At 45.1% G+C, this 14,930-nt stretch overlaps 1 protein-coding gene across 1 annotated transcript; it reads left to right on the top strand.

The window, feature by feature from the left end:
* The first annotated feature begins 1,512 nt into the window (after positions 1 to 1,512).
* LOC130473534 (lymphocyte antigen 6 complex locus protein G6c-like) lies at positions 1,513 to 14,243 on the top strand. Its single transcript, XM_056845078.1, has 3 exons — positions 1,513 to 1,564; positions 12,120 to 12,236; positions 14,110 to 14,243. Exons 1-3 carry the CDS (start codon positions 1,513 to 1,515, stop codon positions 14,241 to 14,243), a joined length of 303 nt encoding a protein of 100 aa, XP_056701056.1.
* The last annotated feature ends 687 nt before the right edge of the window (positions 14,244 to 14,930 follow it).

The raw sequence follows: 14,930 nt of genomic DNA, 5'->3' as shown, positions 1-14,930 counted from the left end.
AACCTTTCAAGGTATAATGTTGTTGGAAGTTCATTGGTGGCAGCCAAAAAGTTCCCTATTAAATGCTTGCAATAGCTGCTCCTTTTTGCCGCTGGCTGGGCATTGAAGATACTCAGCTGTCAATCTTTGGTCAACCACACATACTTCCCATTCAGTTTTAATACGATCTCGACTTCTAGGATCTTTGGGCATACCTGTCAATTTCAACCTCTTAACGATGGGTGAGATCAGATAAATAGGAAGAACTAATGAGCATAATCCAGATAGGGCTGAACGCCGTGTTCCTCTCATTGCAAGAGCAGACATACTAACTGCCTTGGATACGTTCTGATGAAGACAAAGGGTTGAAACAGGGCGTTAACCCGGACCCCTGTAATATACATGCCTCAGACTGGATGGTTCGCGAGACCCCAACTTCATGCACTAAACAGGATACTGTTCCACCTATGCACCAAACAACGAGTCGTCTAAGCAATTAACTCTGGATGAGTTATATATGGACAATGACTCCAAGAAATGGAATATTATATTGTTCTAGATAGGAAACACTGTATATAATAGTTGTTCACTGTATATATAATATAGCACTTTTTGCAACAATAATTGGGCTTGGTTCTGCTGTTTACATAGAGTGCTACTAATGTTACAGCAGGCTGATTATTTGTTTTGCCACAACCTCCAGGTACTACCTGGAGATCTCCTGCTCTTACAACTGATCTCCTGCTGATAGAGATCAGTTCACCTGGAGAAAACAGCCGCCTTGGCAATTGGACTCTATGGCATTGAAGTCCCTCCCTTCCCCAAACCCTGACCTCCTCAGGCTCCATCCCCAAAATCTCCAGGTATTTCCCAACCAGGAGCTGGCAACCCTAGCCTTAAAAATGGCTGAGGGTCATTACAGGAGCAACATGCCTGGAGAGCCTGAGTGGTGTAGTACTTAACGCATTGTATTCAGACTGGGGACGCCCAGTTTCCAATTCCCGCTTGGCCAATGGCCAAGTTCGTTGGGTGAGCTTGGTCAGCTATTCTCTCTCAGCCTAACCTACCTCACAGAACCATGGTCTGCCATTGCCTTCCAGGACATTAGCAAGTCCCAATCCAGCTGCTGCCCTCTTGATACTTCCCACTCCACTATGTTTGTGGAAAGGTCAGGGATTTCCTAACAGGGCCTACAAATGGGGATGGTTCCTGTCGGAGTTGTGTGGTTAACGAGAGTCTTCCGTCATGGAATTTTTGCATTGCAACCTACTTCTCATGGTGTCATCTATGTGCCTCTTCCAAAGGATAGGTGTGTCCTCCTTATTCCTTCATCCCATTGGCTGTTGCCAACGCCTTGATGGGAATAAGTTCTTCACCCTAACAGCTATCATCACAAGACCAGCTTGGAAGAGTCCGTATTGCAGAACAAAGCTACTTCTGTCTTCTTGAGCTCCTTGTAATTCCCATAAACAAATTCCTCTCTGTGTGTGTATCTTTCATGCTTTCTCGCTTCTTCTCTCTCAATTGATCAAGATGAACAAGTTTCTTCTCCTGGGCTTTTCTGCTCTGCTCTTCTCTGCAGTTGGTAAGTACCAGATTTTGAAAGAAGAGGACAGTGTGGGGATATTTTTTTTCTGGAGAAGTTTATATGAATATTCAGTTGGAGGGATTGTGTTAGATGTAGATGTTGGACAGGATACTTTTTTCTGATTGCAACATACAAGGTATTTGAGGGTTAGGGAGGTGGATTCTGATATTTCCCCATTCCCCATCATTTGGAGGTAATCCTCCATCCATAGCTTGCTCAGGTTTCCCATATGAACTTGCACCTCTGTGGTTCAGTAATGTCATCATTGGAACACGTCCTTGTCATGATGTCTGTTTGTGAGCATGGTTTTGGTAAATCAAATCCAAGGGATTGTAGATAGATGGGAAGGGCAAATTTAATACTTTGCGAGTGAAAAGTTGCAGTTAACATATGTTGACCCCATAGGGTTTTCAGGACAAGAGATGAACAGAGGTGGTTTCCTGCCTCTGCGTAGGGACCCTGGACTTCCTTGGAGGTCTCCCATCCAACTACTAACCAGGACCAACCCTGCTTAGCTTCCAAGATCTGATGAGATTGAGGTAGCCTGGGCCATCCAGGTCAGGGTAAATTCAGACTAAGGTGGAACTAATACAGACTAAGGTGGAACTAAGGTGTAATTCAACTTGAATTACAGGAGGATTTTCTGATGAGTTTACCGGAGGCTTTCACTTTCCCGTCAGGTCAGTTGGTGACTCACTTCAATAATTCCAGAGGGCCAGTGACATTAGCAAGAATGCAGTGGTGCCTTAAAGACTAACACAATTTATTCCAGGATAAGCTTTTGTGAGTCAGAGCTCACTTCATCAGATGCATGAAGAGTGCATTCATCAGGCAGATATATTTCACGCATCTGATGAAGTGAGCTCTGATTCACAAAATCTTATCCTTAAATTGTATTAATCTTTAAGGTGACCCTGGACATCTCTTTTATTTCACTTGAATAAAATACTCACTTTTAGCGTGAACCAGAAACAATTACATCAACAGGTGAAAGTGCTGTGAAAATTAGTTTAAATATTTAAAATAGTGGAGGAGGGAGAAGGGGACATTTACCCACACACACACACTGATAACCAGTTTGTTTCCCTGCCAACTGGGATGGCATGCTTAAGGACTGTACTCCTTATTCATAGGAACCTCTTTACCAGATTTCAAGCAGATAAATGAATGCATCCAATTTCTATGGGCACTTAGAAGCAAAGTGTATTTCTGATTAATTGTCCAGGCTCTGTATTTCCCAATCAAATTATTCTACCTGCCCATTTTCAGAATGAAAGGAGAAAGGATTATGGTTTCATTAGGCAGTTAACATTCTCATTTGAATAGCAAGCACGGGAAGGGGGGCATTTGTCAACCCTAAAAAAAACAAGCATCCAGGCATAGTAGGCAAAGAGAGATATTTGGTATCCTAAGAAAGGCTGGTATGGAAAGCATAGAGCTTTTGGGGAGAGAGCTGGAGTGTCCCCATTGCGATGCTGGTGCTTCCGGGGTAAACCCAGATCACCCTCCCCTTCAGTTGGCCTGCTTCCGCCCATTGGCCAGCTGAGGGGTGGCAGGCAGCCCTGTTAATTGGCAGGCAATTGCCCGCCATAACCGGGCATTTGGCAACCTGTGTAGTTGGTGATGAGAAAAATTTCCACCTGAGACCGGGGAGAGCTGCTGCCTGTCAGAGTAGAACCTGCTTAATGATGGTCTGATCCAGTATAAGGCAGCTTCATGGGTTCACTACTACTAGCAAGATCTAGCTTTTGTGGGAGGGGATCAAGGCTTTTACAGGGGTGGCTACTGCGTAACAGTCTACTTCCATAAGCACCATCAAAACAGTTTCAAGGAAAGCTTGTGATAAATTGGCAGCATCACCTTCACTGCCTGAGGCTGTGGGCATTTCCACCCATGCCGTTACTCAATAGAGCTTCATAGAGGGTGACTCACCTACTTTCGGCTGCCTTCTCCATTTCTACTTGGCTGCTACTTGATTCCAAGCAAACACACATGGGTGGATTCCTTTCACTTGTAGTAAATGAGCATCAGCTGCCAAAATTATTACTCTTCGACTCATCCCCTGTGCAATTATTTGACATATTTCGTAAAGGGAAGAAGAAGAAACCACAACATCCAGCTATAACAAAGAGCAAGAGTAGTCATATGCAAGGCCCCCTAAGAATAAAGTAACTGGATTACTGGATTAGACCCAAAGTTAATGTAGGCCATTTCCACACCAACGTTTTATAATGTTTAATGAAACATTATATTTATTCTTGCCCACACCTTTTCCTCTCCGTTTGGGGGTGGAGCTGTTTTACCTTCATTGTTTTGCCATGTTACCTGCAAAGACTTTTACGGCGCTGATTCCCTTTTAGCCATTTCTAGGACAACTTCCCCTGGGGTGTGGACATTTTCAAGACGTAGACATTTTTCCGGCCACTCCATTAAACACACCCACTGTGTTGCCCCTTCTCAATTCCCTCTCCTCTCCCTGTCTTCTCCTCTTGCTAACATTTTCTGTCCTTTTTTAGAGGTGGGGGGGAAACTAGGAAGAAAACGATGGAACATTGGACTAAATGCCACCTTATGCTTTGTGCAGGGTCATGATTTAACCTGATGTCTATTTCCTTTGGACTGTGTCTATTATTATTTCCTTTGGACTCGCCTGACTTCCCACGAGGGGGGTGGTGGCAGGGGAGAGAAAAGTCCTCACTTGAGCTAAAAAAAACCACAGTGTGAGCAAAAATGTGTGCGCACCCGGCTTCTTGCTTTGCTCACCCTCCCCAATGTGTCTGTGCTTTTTAAAACTTTTGAACACCTTCGAGGGGCCATGGGGGTCATAGTGGAAGAGCATTTGCCAGGAAGGCCGGCAGCCCTAATGAAGGAGGCTGACGGCATAAAGTCAAAGAAGGGGAAGAGGGAGGGAGTGCCCAACATTGCCATGATGTCATAAATGACACAGGGGGAAGTGGGGACAGATGAATCATTTGATATAGCAGCAAAAGAGGCAACATGTGGACAGAAATTTTGACTGCACAGCCAAACTTCGCCTATTTACCACAAAGATATTTTGTGGTAAGTGAAAGGTGTGGAAAGGCCCTAGTCCAGCATTGCTGGTAACAAATGACAACCCATCAAGATGCCACTGGACAATTCAAAAGAAGAGAACGAAGGGGGGTGGTCATTCCTCCAGTTGTTTTGCCCAGAGGTATACTGCTTCTGCACACCAAAAGCTCTATCTTTCTCTGTTATGGGAACTTATCTCATCCTTGTAAAAAGCCACTTAACCATCGTCTCCATTTTGTGGGTGTGAATTCTACGAAGTCGTTCATTATAGGTTACTTAAAGAGCCTTCCTCCTCCTCCCCCATAATTTCTATCTATTTATTCCTTCTACATGATCCATATTTTTACACCCCATTCATGCTTCTTGTTAGATTCTTAAGGGCTTACTGATACCATTCAGAGGGAGTGGATCATTGATCATGATCTATTTAAAATAAAGCTTGGCGCTAAGCTTACTCACGAGTAGGCATTCTTAAAGGACAAGGAAGCCTCTCCATCCTAGCAGGCTGGCTTCCAAAAAGAGTAGAGAACAACTGAACTACTTTCACTTCCAAACAAAGGATATCGAAAGCAGTTAAACATGCAAACTGTCGTATACGTGACCACCAGGCACGATTGCAGTGGCCACCATACTGACCACTTGGTCAGTTACAATATTAACCCTTAACTGTCTGACATGTAGCAAAGCTCGCTATCTAATACCCAACACTTCTCCTCTGTAATCCCCCCTCCCCTTTGGCTGTCGATTCGGTTCCATCTGATAAGAAAAAGAGCCGAATTTTCCTCGATTCGGCGGTTTCTAGTTTGGATGGAGCCGAATTCATAAAAGGCGGGAAAACGACCAGCTGAATTTGGCAGGTTCGGGCGGATGCCGAATAAATTCGGGCAAATTCGGCAGCCCTGAATCAGCAGCATAACTGTCAGTTAGTTAGCAGCATTCTCCCATGGCCAATGGTGGCCAAGCTGGGTCATCTCTTGGCCAATCAGAGCAGATTCTCACTTTTGAAATTGCCAGGAGAAGAGTGTAAAAACTCCCATCCCGACTGCATTCATTTCCTTCCATTTTGGTGGTGCTGCTGCTGAGAGATCCTGACTGGGCTGAGCTGCTGCTGCTTACCGGAATAGGATTGGATTTACTTCTCCGTGCTCCTGCTGGAAGACATCTACACAGTTTGATTTTGGGGTTTTTTCTCTACACCTTTTCTTCTCTCTCTCCCTCTGTGTGTGTGTGGGGAAGCAGATTCTCTCTGTGTGTGGGGGCAGATTCTATGGGTGGGGGGAAGCCAAAGGGGGGCTTTTGCCTTTTCTGCTGGGGGGGGTGCCCGCTCGCCTCTGTGGGAGTGTACGTTCTGCTTTTGTTTTTTGCCCATTGCCACCCTCGCCCGGAGTTGAGTGCGGCAGTGTGGCGCAAGTCTCCCTCCGCTTGGCACCCACGCGCCTCCTCCTCCTTGGTTTGTTTGTGTTTGGGGTTGAGCCGAGCCGTACTGGTTTGAGGAAGGGGGGGTTGCCTTTTCTGCCAGGGGGGTGCCTGCTTGCCTCTGCGGGAGCGTGCGTTCTGCTTTTGTTTTTTGCCCGTTGCCACCCTCGCCCAGAGTTGAATGCGGCAGTGCGGCACGAGACTCCCTCTGCTCGGCACCCGCGCGCTCCTCCTTCTTGGTTTGTTTCCTCCTTCTTGGGGGGCTTCACCTTTTTTGACTGGGGGGGTGCCCGCTTGCCTCTGCAGGAGTGTGCATTCTGCTTTTGTTTTTTGCCGTGCTTTGGAAAACCTCCTTGACCCGTGTCTGCAAAACTTTTACTGGTCATTCTCAGTAATGTGTTGTGCTTTAGGGTTTGTTTGTTTGTTTGTATGGATGGCATAAAATCGCACTGAGCCGGTGCTTATCTCTCCCCCTTTCTCCCATAAACAGTCCAGCTCCTACTGATTCGTACAATAAGCCAGCCTTACTTGTGCAACCATTTTGCAAGCTTCATTGCTTATTACAAGAAATGTTGCATAAGGAGAAATTCCACTCCCCCACTCGCCTGCACCTTTCTTCCTGTTTGCTGAGCTAATAGCTTATGCATAGCTAGCGCGCCTCTGTTCCTTTCCATGGCTTGCAAACTCCCAAGGTCGCGTGTTGCAATTGCAATGGTCTGCAAACTCCGAAAGGTCTATTCTATTCATTCCAATGGGCAGATTGGGGGGCCCTTTCTGGGCCCCATAATTCAGGACCCCCTGACCCAATCTTCACAAAACTTGGGGGTTCTTGCAAGAAGGGTCCCCTCAAGCTACACTGAAAGCTTGGGACCTCTACCTCCAAAAATGCCCCCCGGAGCCACGGAAAGGCGCAAACGTGTTTTCAATGGCTTTTAACGGCCGAATTTATTCGCGAACTCTGAATGTCATGCCGAATTCAACGGATCTGAATCGGGGGAGTTCAGACTTCAGCATTTCCTGAATAAAAACGGATCAAATTTTGCCGAATCTGAATTCTACTGAATTTTTTTCAACAGCCCTACCCTCCCCCTGTAGTAAAATAACCCCAACCACCACCAAATTCTTCTGTTTAAATCCCCCACAGTTTTTCTGCAGGCAGAAGAGTTTCTGCTCATGGCAATTCTCCCTCCTCAGTAGAAGTCCTTCCTCCTGCACAAATTCTCCAGGGCATCTAAACCCCTGGCATGGAACATTTGCCAAACTAGGCCTGGTGCCCTCTCATTTTCATGAGGAAGCAATGCCAAATAAACCCAGATGTTGGTTCTTGTGGGTTATCCGGGCTGTGTAACCGTGGTCTTGGTATTTTCTTTCCTTTTTTTTTTAATTATAATTTTATTTATATAATTGGAGGGTACAGGAAGGGAAAAGGGGAAGGGGTAAGTGTTATCATTATAAAAACAATACAGTATTATGAGATGGTTTTTAAATAAAACATAATTACAGAATATCTTTAGTTTATTATACTTACATCAGGCTGATTTATAATATTTTAAGAATTCATATTCTACTTGGCAGTTAATTGAGATAAAAAATATAATTCAGAATTTATTATAACGTTTAAGCATATTATGTATAAATTAGCTGCATTTCATGTAAGTATAAAAAGACACCCACTTCTCCTCAAATTGCTCAGTGGATTCACTGAGTTTAGGATTTAATTCAAAAGTCATTTTAGCCATGGTTGCATATTCCAGAAGTTTTTCTTTCCAGTCATCAATTTCAGGTATGTGGATTTGTTTCCAGGTTCTTGCTAAAATTGTTCTAGCAGCTGTTGTAGCATATTTGAAAACGTCATGCGATTTCGTAGGTAAACTTGACGGCACTATACTGAGTAAATAAAATTTTGGATCAAATGTAAACTTCGTGTCTAACATCATCTGTAGTTCTCGATGAATTCTTTTCCAATATAGTTGTAGTTTTGAGCACGTCCACCAAACATGAAAGTAAGAGCCGTCTTACTCTTGACATTTCCAACATTTTCCCTGGAGTTGTCATATGGGATAGCATATTAGGAGTCAGATACCATCTGTAAAAAGTTTTGTACCAATTTTCTTTCACTTCTTGACAGACAGTATATTTCAATTCGGAGGAGCAAAGTTTTTCCCATAGGTCCATATTGATCATTTCTCCGAAATTTTGCATCCACTTTATCATGTTTGTTTTCACTTGTTCTTCTTCTGTGTCATATTTCAGGAGAAGCTTGTATATTTTTCCTAAAACGTGTGTATCATTTTTAGATATTAACTGCTCAAATTCTGTTAGTTCACGAAATGGTTGTGGATATAAGCAGTCTTTTTGTAAATTGGACCTCAGTTGTAAATAAGTTAACCAATTCAACTTTTGAAATTTTTCTTGAAGTTTAATCATGGTCTTGATTTCTCCCGTGGGCTCTATCATATCATTGTAGGTAAAATGAACACCCAATTTCAGTTTAACATTATCGTGATAAGCTTCAGTTGGTGACATTATGGGTGGCGGAGAAGGACTTATTCTCTTTTTGTATCTTTTCCACACTTTCAGTAACACTGTTTTGACATCGCAGTCTTCTAATACTTTGTCTTTTTGAATTTTTGATTTAGAGTCCCACAAAACTTTATGGAAACCTTGTCCCAAATCCGCCCGCTCTAAAATAACATGCCGGCTTTTAGGATGTTTTATCCATTCGGTTATCCAAGTTAGACAGGCAGCGTGGTAGTATAATTTGAAATTAGGCAATGCAAGCCCTCCTCTTTTCTTTTCGTCCTGAAGGACTTTAAATCTGACTCTCGGTTTTTTCCCATTCCAAACAAATCGGTTAACTTGTTTTTGCCAGTTTTCTAGTGTCCTGTCAGGGATGTCAATCGGCAAAAATTGAAATAATTGGTATTTTCTTTCCTGACGTTTCGCCAGCAGCTGTGGCAGGCATCTTCAGAGGAGTAACACTGAAGGTCACCTTCAGTGTTACTCCTCTGAAGATGCCTGCCACAGCTGCTGGTGAAACGTCAGGAAAGAAAATACCAAGACCACTGTTACACAGCCCGGATAACCCACAAGAACTGATGAACTCTGACCGTGAAAGCCTTCGACAAAACCCAGATGTCTTTGTTATCCATGCCAAATATGTCTGGCTGCTTGCAGCCAGATGGGTGTCAGATTATTCCATCCTTTCCCCTGTCTGTGGCAATTTCTGGGTGCCACCCGCCCACCCAGGCATCAGATCATTGCAACCTTTTCCCTGTCTGCAGTAATTCCTGGGTGCCACCCGGGCAGCAGACACTTCATTAAACAAAGAGTAGCCACCCATGCTAGGTAGCCAATATGGTGTTAGTAGTTGGAGTGTCGCAGTTGAACCAGGGAGCCCTGGGTTCAAATTCCTACTTGCCTTGAAACTCATTAGATGGCAGTCATTCTTTCTTACCTTAGTATACCTCACAGGGTTGTTATGAGGATAAATAGAGACGGGGAAAGCATGCATGCCACCTGAGCTCTTTGAAGGCAAGTTAGGGTAAAATGCACTAAATAAGCAGCTCCCTTTTAGTACTGCAGTTTGCAGCTTACTCCGTTGTCCAGAGGAGGGCAACAAAGATGGTGAGGGGTCTGGAGACCAAGTCCTATGAGGAAAGGTTGAAGGAGCCGGGTATGTTTAGCCTGAAGAGGAGAAGACTGAGAGGGGATATGGTAACCATCTTCAAGTACTTGAAGGGCTGTCACATAGAGGATGGTGCTGAGTTATTTTATGTTGCCCCAGAAGTTCAGACCAGAACCAACAGGTTGAAATTAAATCAAAACAGTTTCCATCTAGACATTACTTCGAGCGGTTCCTCAGTGGAACAGGCTTCCTCTGGTGGTGGTGAGCTCTCCTTCCCTGGAGGTTTTTAAGCAGAGGCTGGATGGCCATCTGTCAGCAATGCTGATTCTATGACCTTAGGCAGATCATGAGAGGGAGGGCATCTTGGGCATCTTCTGGGCATGGAGTAGGGGGTCACTGGGTGTGTGTGTGGGGGTAGGAGGTAGTTGTGAATTTCCTGCATTGGACCCATGGCCTCCATCACTTGTAGTTTGGCCCTCAGAAGCAATGCTGAAAGTAGACGAGAATGGAAAGCTCAAAAACAAGGGGCAAATGTTACAGGAGTTCCTGGCAATACAACCATGTTTCAGTCCCATTGACAACTGAATGTGCAGTTCTGACATCATGTTATGGTAGCTCCACAAAGCAAAACACATGAGGTGACACAGTCCTTGTAATATAAAGGCTGCAACCTCTTGGTGCTTCTGGAAGTATTTGAGCAGCTTTTGAAAGTTTTCAAACACTAATTTAAGCACATAAAAAGTTGAGCCTGTTAAATATATTTGCCTCCATTGGCCTAAAACACGCAAAGCTCTCCCAGATTTATTTTCTCTTTCTTTCTTTCACATGCCTCATTGTGGCAAAACACTTCATGTGATAATGTTCTGGGCACAGCTCCATCTTATTAATTCCATAGGTTGTTGATGTCTGCATATTGCAAGCACTGTTTTTTGCCTTTGGGCCTTTTCTACGGAGCTATTATCCAGGGATTTCTGCAAGCTTTCCTGCCAATGTGAGGGTATCTCTTTGAAATTCCAGACTAATCCTAGTCATATCCTAATGGTTATCAAGCTTAGATTCATTGGAAAAGACAATAATACTAGGAAAAGTTGAAAGCAGCAGGAAAAGAGGAAGACCTAACATGAGATGGATGACTTAAAAGAAGCCACCGCGTTCAGTTTGCAAGACCTGAGAAAGGCTGTTTAATGATCGGACGTTTTGGAGGTAATTAATTCATAGGGTTGCCATAAATTGGAGGCAACTTGACAGCACATAAAACACACACATTAATCCTCGAAGTTACAAACTCCTGCACATGGTGTTCCATGTCAGTTGGTGTAAAGTGATGCAAATACCACGCAAAAAAACTCTAAGACTCCAGTGGTCTTTTCTTCAAAATCAACTGCCCAATTTACTGCCCCTGGAACTGTTGGAAGAAAGGGGGGTATATTATAAGCAGCAGTTCATGAGGTTGGCCATGGTGAGGATTCCCAGTCTCAAAACTGAGCTCAACTGCACGGGGAGGGGAATGTGGTGTCAGGAGGAGGCGACAGAAGCATGCAAGCAAGCCACTACTGAATGAATATTAAACCTGGCATGGACACATCCCTCTCCACCTTCAGTATCACTCAGTGGTGGGAGAGGGCATCTAATAGCACTCCTCCAGCATGGTGTAGTGGTTAAGAGCCAGTGTGGTTTAGTAGTTAAGAGCAGTGGACTCTGATCTGGAGAACCGGGTTTGATTCCCCACTCCTCCGCACGAGCGGAGGAGGCTAATCTGGTGAACTGGATTTGTTCCCCCACTCCTACACACGAAGCCAGCTGAGCGACCTTGGGCTAGTCACACTCTCTCAGCCCCACCTACCTCACAGGGTGTCTGTTGTGGGGAGGGGAAGGGAAGGCGATTGTTTGATTCTCCTTAAAAGGTAGAGAAAATCAGCATATAAAGAAGAAGAGGTGGTTTTTATATGCTGACTTTCTCTACCTTCTAATTTAAAAAGTTTGATTCTTTTAAGGAGAATCAAACTCGCTTACAATCTCCTTCTTTCCCCCTCCCCCAAACAGACACCTTGTGAGATAGGTGAGGCTGAGAGAGTTTTGAGAGAGCCCAAGGTCACCCAGCTGGCTTCATGTGGAGGAGTGGGGAAACAAATCCATTTCACCAGATTAGCCTCCGCAGCTCATGTGGAGGAGTGGGGAATCAGACCCGGGTCTCTGGATCCAGAGACCACCATTCTTAACCACTACACCACGCTGGCTCCTCCTCCTCCTCTTCCTCTTCTTCCTGTTCTTCTTCTTCTTCTGATTCAGCATTGGCTTGCTGAATACCTTGCACCCGAATGGGATTCTGGAGGGAAGATGCCATTTCTCACCTTGTTTCATCCTGCAGACTCCCTCCTTGCGCAGTCATTATCGGCCCCTCATAGCACAGAGTTTGGTTCCAACCCAGGCCGGCCTTTTTCTGCTTCTCTCTTGCAGCTGAAGGCCTGATGTGCAAAGTGTGCAAGTACAGAATGGGCAGCCTCTGCTGGGCCTCGGGCGACCCCTGCCTAGCTGATGAGGGGCAGTTCTGTGAGACCACGAGAGTATACGCAGGTAAGGCGTCAAAAGAAATATGCAGGTAGGCTCCAGCACTGAGATGGCTAAATTAAAATTTATTCATAAATTCAAGACAATGTCCCCTCTCCTCCCCAGACCTAACATCACTGTGGAGTTCTATCTCAGTATAGGTGCCAATAGATCACATAGCTTTCCCCCTTAAATTGTTAGTTTGTTCTACTATCTCTTTTCATCCTGCGTTAAATCTCGTGTTCATTTTGCTCTGTTGTTGCTGTTGTTTGGAAGGGTCTCGCACCCTGAACTGATTTCTCTTTCACTTGGATCTTGTTTTATACCAGTCCCTCTATGCAACATACGGTTGCTGACCTCCAGGTACTAGCTAGAGATCTCCTGCTATTACAACTGATCTCTAGCCCATAAAGATCAGTTCATCTGGAGAGAAAAAATGGCCGCTCTGGCAATTGGACTCTATGGCATTGAAGTCCCTCCCCTCCCCAAAACCCGCCCTCCTCAGGCTCCGCCCCAAAAACCTCCCACTGGTGGCAAGGAGGGACCTGGCAACCCCCCCACACACACAGTTTGGTACTTAACAGAGTTATCTACCTCTAGGTTGGTTCTGGGGTTCTCCAGGAATTACAGGGACCAGTTCCTCACGAGGAAATGGCAGCTTTGGAGGGCAGACGTATGGCATCACATCCCTGCTGAGCACCCTCCCATCCCCAAACTCCACCCTCCCCTGGTACTACCCCAAACCTCCAGGCATTTCCCAAGCCAGAAGTAAGGATAGAGATTCCTCTAGTGCTGTAATATATACATTCTTCAATGGACTTTGTCTGGACTTTGGTTGGAGAAAGACTAAAAGCTCATCTGAAATGGTTAGAATTGACTTCAGGATTTTAACAGCAGCAGAGACTGCCCAAATATTCTTGGTAGGGCTTTTTTTGTACCAATGAGGACTAGAAACTTGATTTTAAAAAACAAACACTGGGGGTGAAAGCTGAAATCCTTAGAACACTGTGGCATCTACAAGATCCTTCCTCAGTGTTACATTAACGTTAACTACTGCAGAAACCCACTGTGCTACTCCTGAGGGTCTGCTAACCCCCGGGAACCAAATTTCAGGAGGTTCAGTAGACTGCAGCAGGAGCAGAAATTGCTCCTTCATTAAGAAAACTTCAGAGTGCTTAAGTTGTCTTAACTGTGTGGTTGGATGCAGGAGTTTACTGCTGCCAACGTTTTTGAATCCATACAGTGCAACCCTACATAGAGTCACTCCCTTCTAAACCCATGGATTGCAATGCAGTTTGTAACCCTACATAGGATTGCACTATTCATTAGCTAACTATTATTTCCCCCAGATTCACATCCTTGTGTATAATCTTACCAGCCCAGTTTAAAGGTAAAGGTAGTCCCTTGTGCAAGCACCAGATCATTCCTGACCCATGGGGTGACGTCACATCCCGACATTTACTAGGCAGACTTATGTTTATGGGGTGGTTTGCCATTGCCTTCCCCAGTCATCTTCCCTTTATCGAACTCAGGTCATGAGCGGAGCTTTTGACTGCAATACTGCAGCTTACCACTCTGCATCATGGGGCTTTGCCAGACCAGTTTACACTGGATTTATTCATCATTTGCTGATTGCAGCATCAAGTCATGACTTGCATATGTATGTTGTTAGGTTACGAGAGACTGAACCTCTGTACCTCTTCATTTATTAAGTTGATTTCTAGCCTGCACATGTATCCTTTGCCCATCATCAAGTGTACGGTAAGCACACAGAAGTTGTACCTAAACTCAGGACCTCTGGGTACCCACGGAGACTCCCATGTGAAGTAGCTCCCACATCACCCCCAAATTGGGAGCAGAGGTTATATCGTACTCTCCTTCTCCTTTGTTCTCCTGCCAGGTGATTTTTTGATGTACACAAAATATGGCTGTGGCAAATACGCTGAGCTCTGCAACAAGACTGAGAATAGAGACAACGCCTTGAGGACAAGCTACCGCCGCTCTTGCTGTAACGTTGATTTGTGCAATGGCTAAATTGCCAGGGATCCCAGCACTATCCCCCCTACTAGCTATGCTCAGCTTGGCACTGGCATGGTGACTGGTATGTCAATGGTATGTCAATGGTGTCAATGGTGAACCCTGATAATGATGTTCTTCTTACCCAAAGGGATGACCCTGGTGACTTTCTGTCCTCCCAAAAGATTCAGCCATCTCACATGAACACATGAAGCTTCCTTATACTGAATCAGACCCCTTGGTCCATCAAAGTCGGTATTGTCTACTCAGACCGGCAGCGGCTCTCCAGGGTTTCAGGCAGGGGTCTTTCACAACACCTACCTGCCTATAGTCCCTTTAACTGGAGATGCTGGGGGATTGAACCTGGGACCTTCTGCATGCTAAGCAGATGCTCTACCACTGAGCCATGCCCCCTCTCCTCTCCTTCCCTTCCAAAGACGCCTCATCTACTGTAGGCCTGCACAGTTGTGGTTCCCCAAGTCAAAGGTAACCATCAATGTATGGTGATCTTCCAGGAGCTTGAAAAATCGGCTTGATGTTATTGCCTTCCTGGAAAGGCTTGCACCTCATAGTTTACACCAGTGGTTACCAAAGTGGGCAATACCACCCCCTGGGGGTGGGATTACCTAGGGGGACGCTAAGAGGCAAGAGGGCAGCAGGGGGCGCTAGAGGAGGGCCCCTTCAACAGTGTTGTTCACTAATTTA

The sequence above is a fragment of the Euleptes europaea genome, chromosome 1 (genome assembly GCF_029931775.1).
Source record: "Euleptes europaea isolate rEulEur1 chromosome 1, rEulEur1.hap1, whole genome shotgun sequence".
Lineage (NCBI taxonomy): Eukaryota > Metazoa > Chordata > Lepidosauria > Squamata > Sphaerodactylidae > Euleptes > Euleptes europaea.
The sequence above is the reverse complement of the archived record's forward strand: the minus strand, read 5'-3'. Positions and strand labels throughout refer to the sequence as shown.

Coding starts and splice junctions, on each gene's coding strand:
- LOC130473534 (XM_056845078.1), top strand. CDS start 1,513: ATGAACAAGTTTCTTCTCCTGGGCTTTTCTGCTCTGCTCTTCTCTGCA. Junction 1,565..12,119: donor TCTGCTCTTCTCTGCAGTTG/GTAAGTACCAGA, acceptor TCTCTCTTGCAG/CTGAAGGCCTGATGTGCAAA. Junction 12,237..14,109: donor GACCACGAGAGTATACGCAG/GTAAGGCGTCAA, acceptor TTCTCCTGCCAG/GTGATTTTTTGATGTACACA.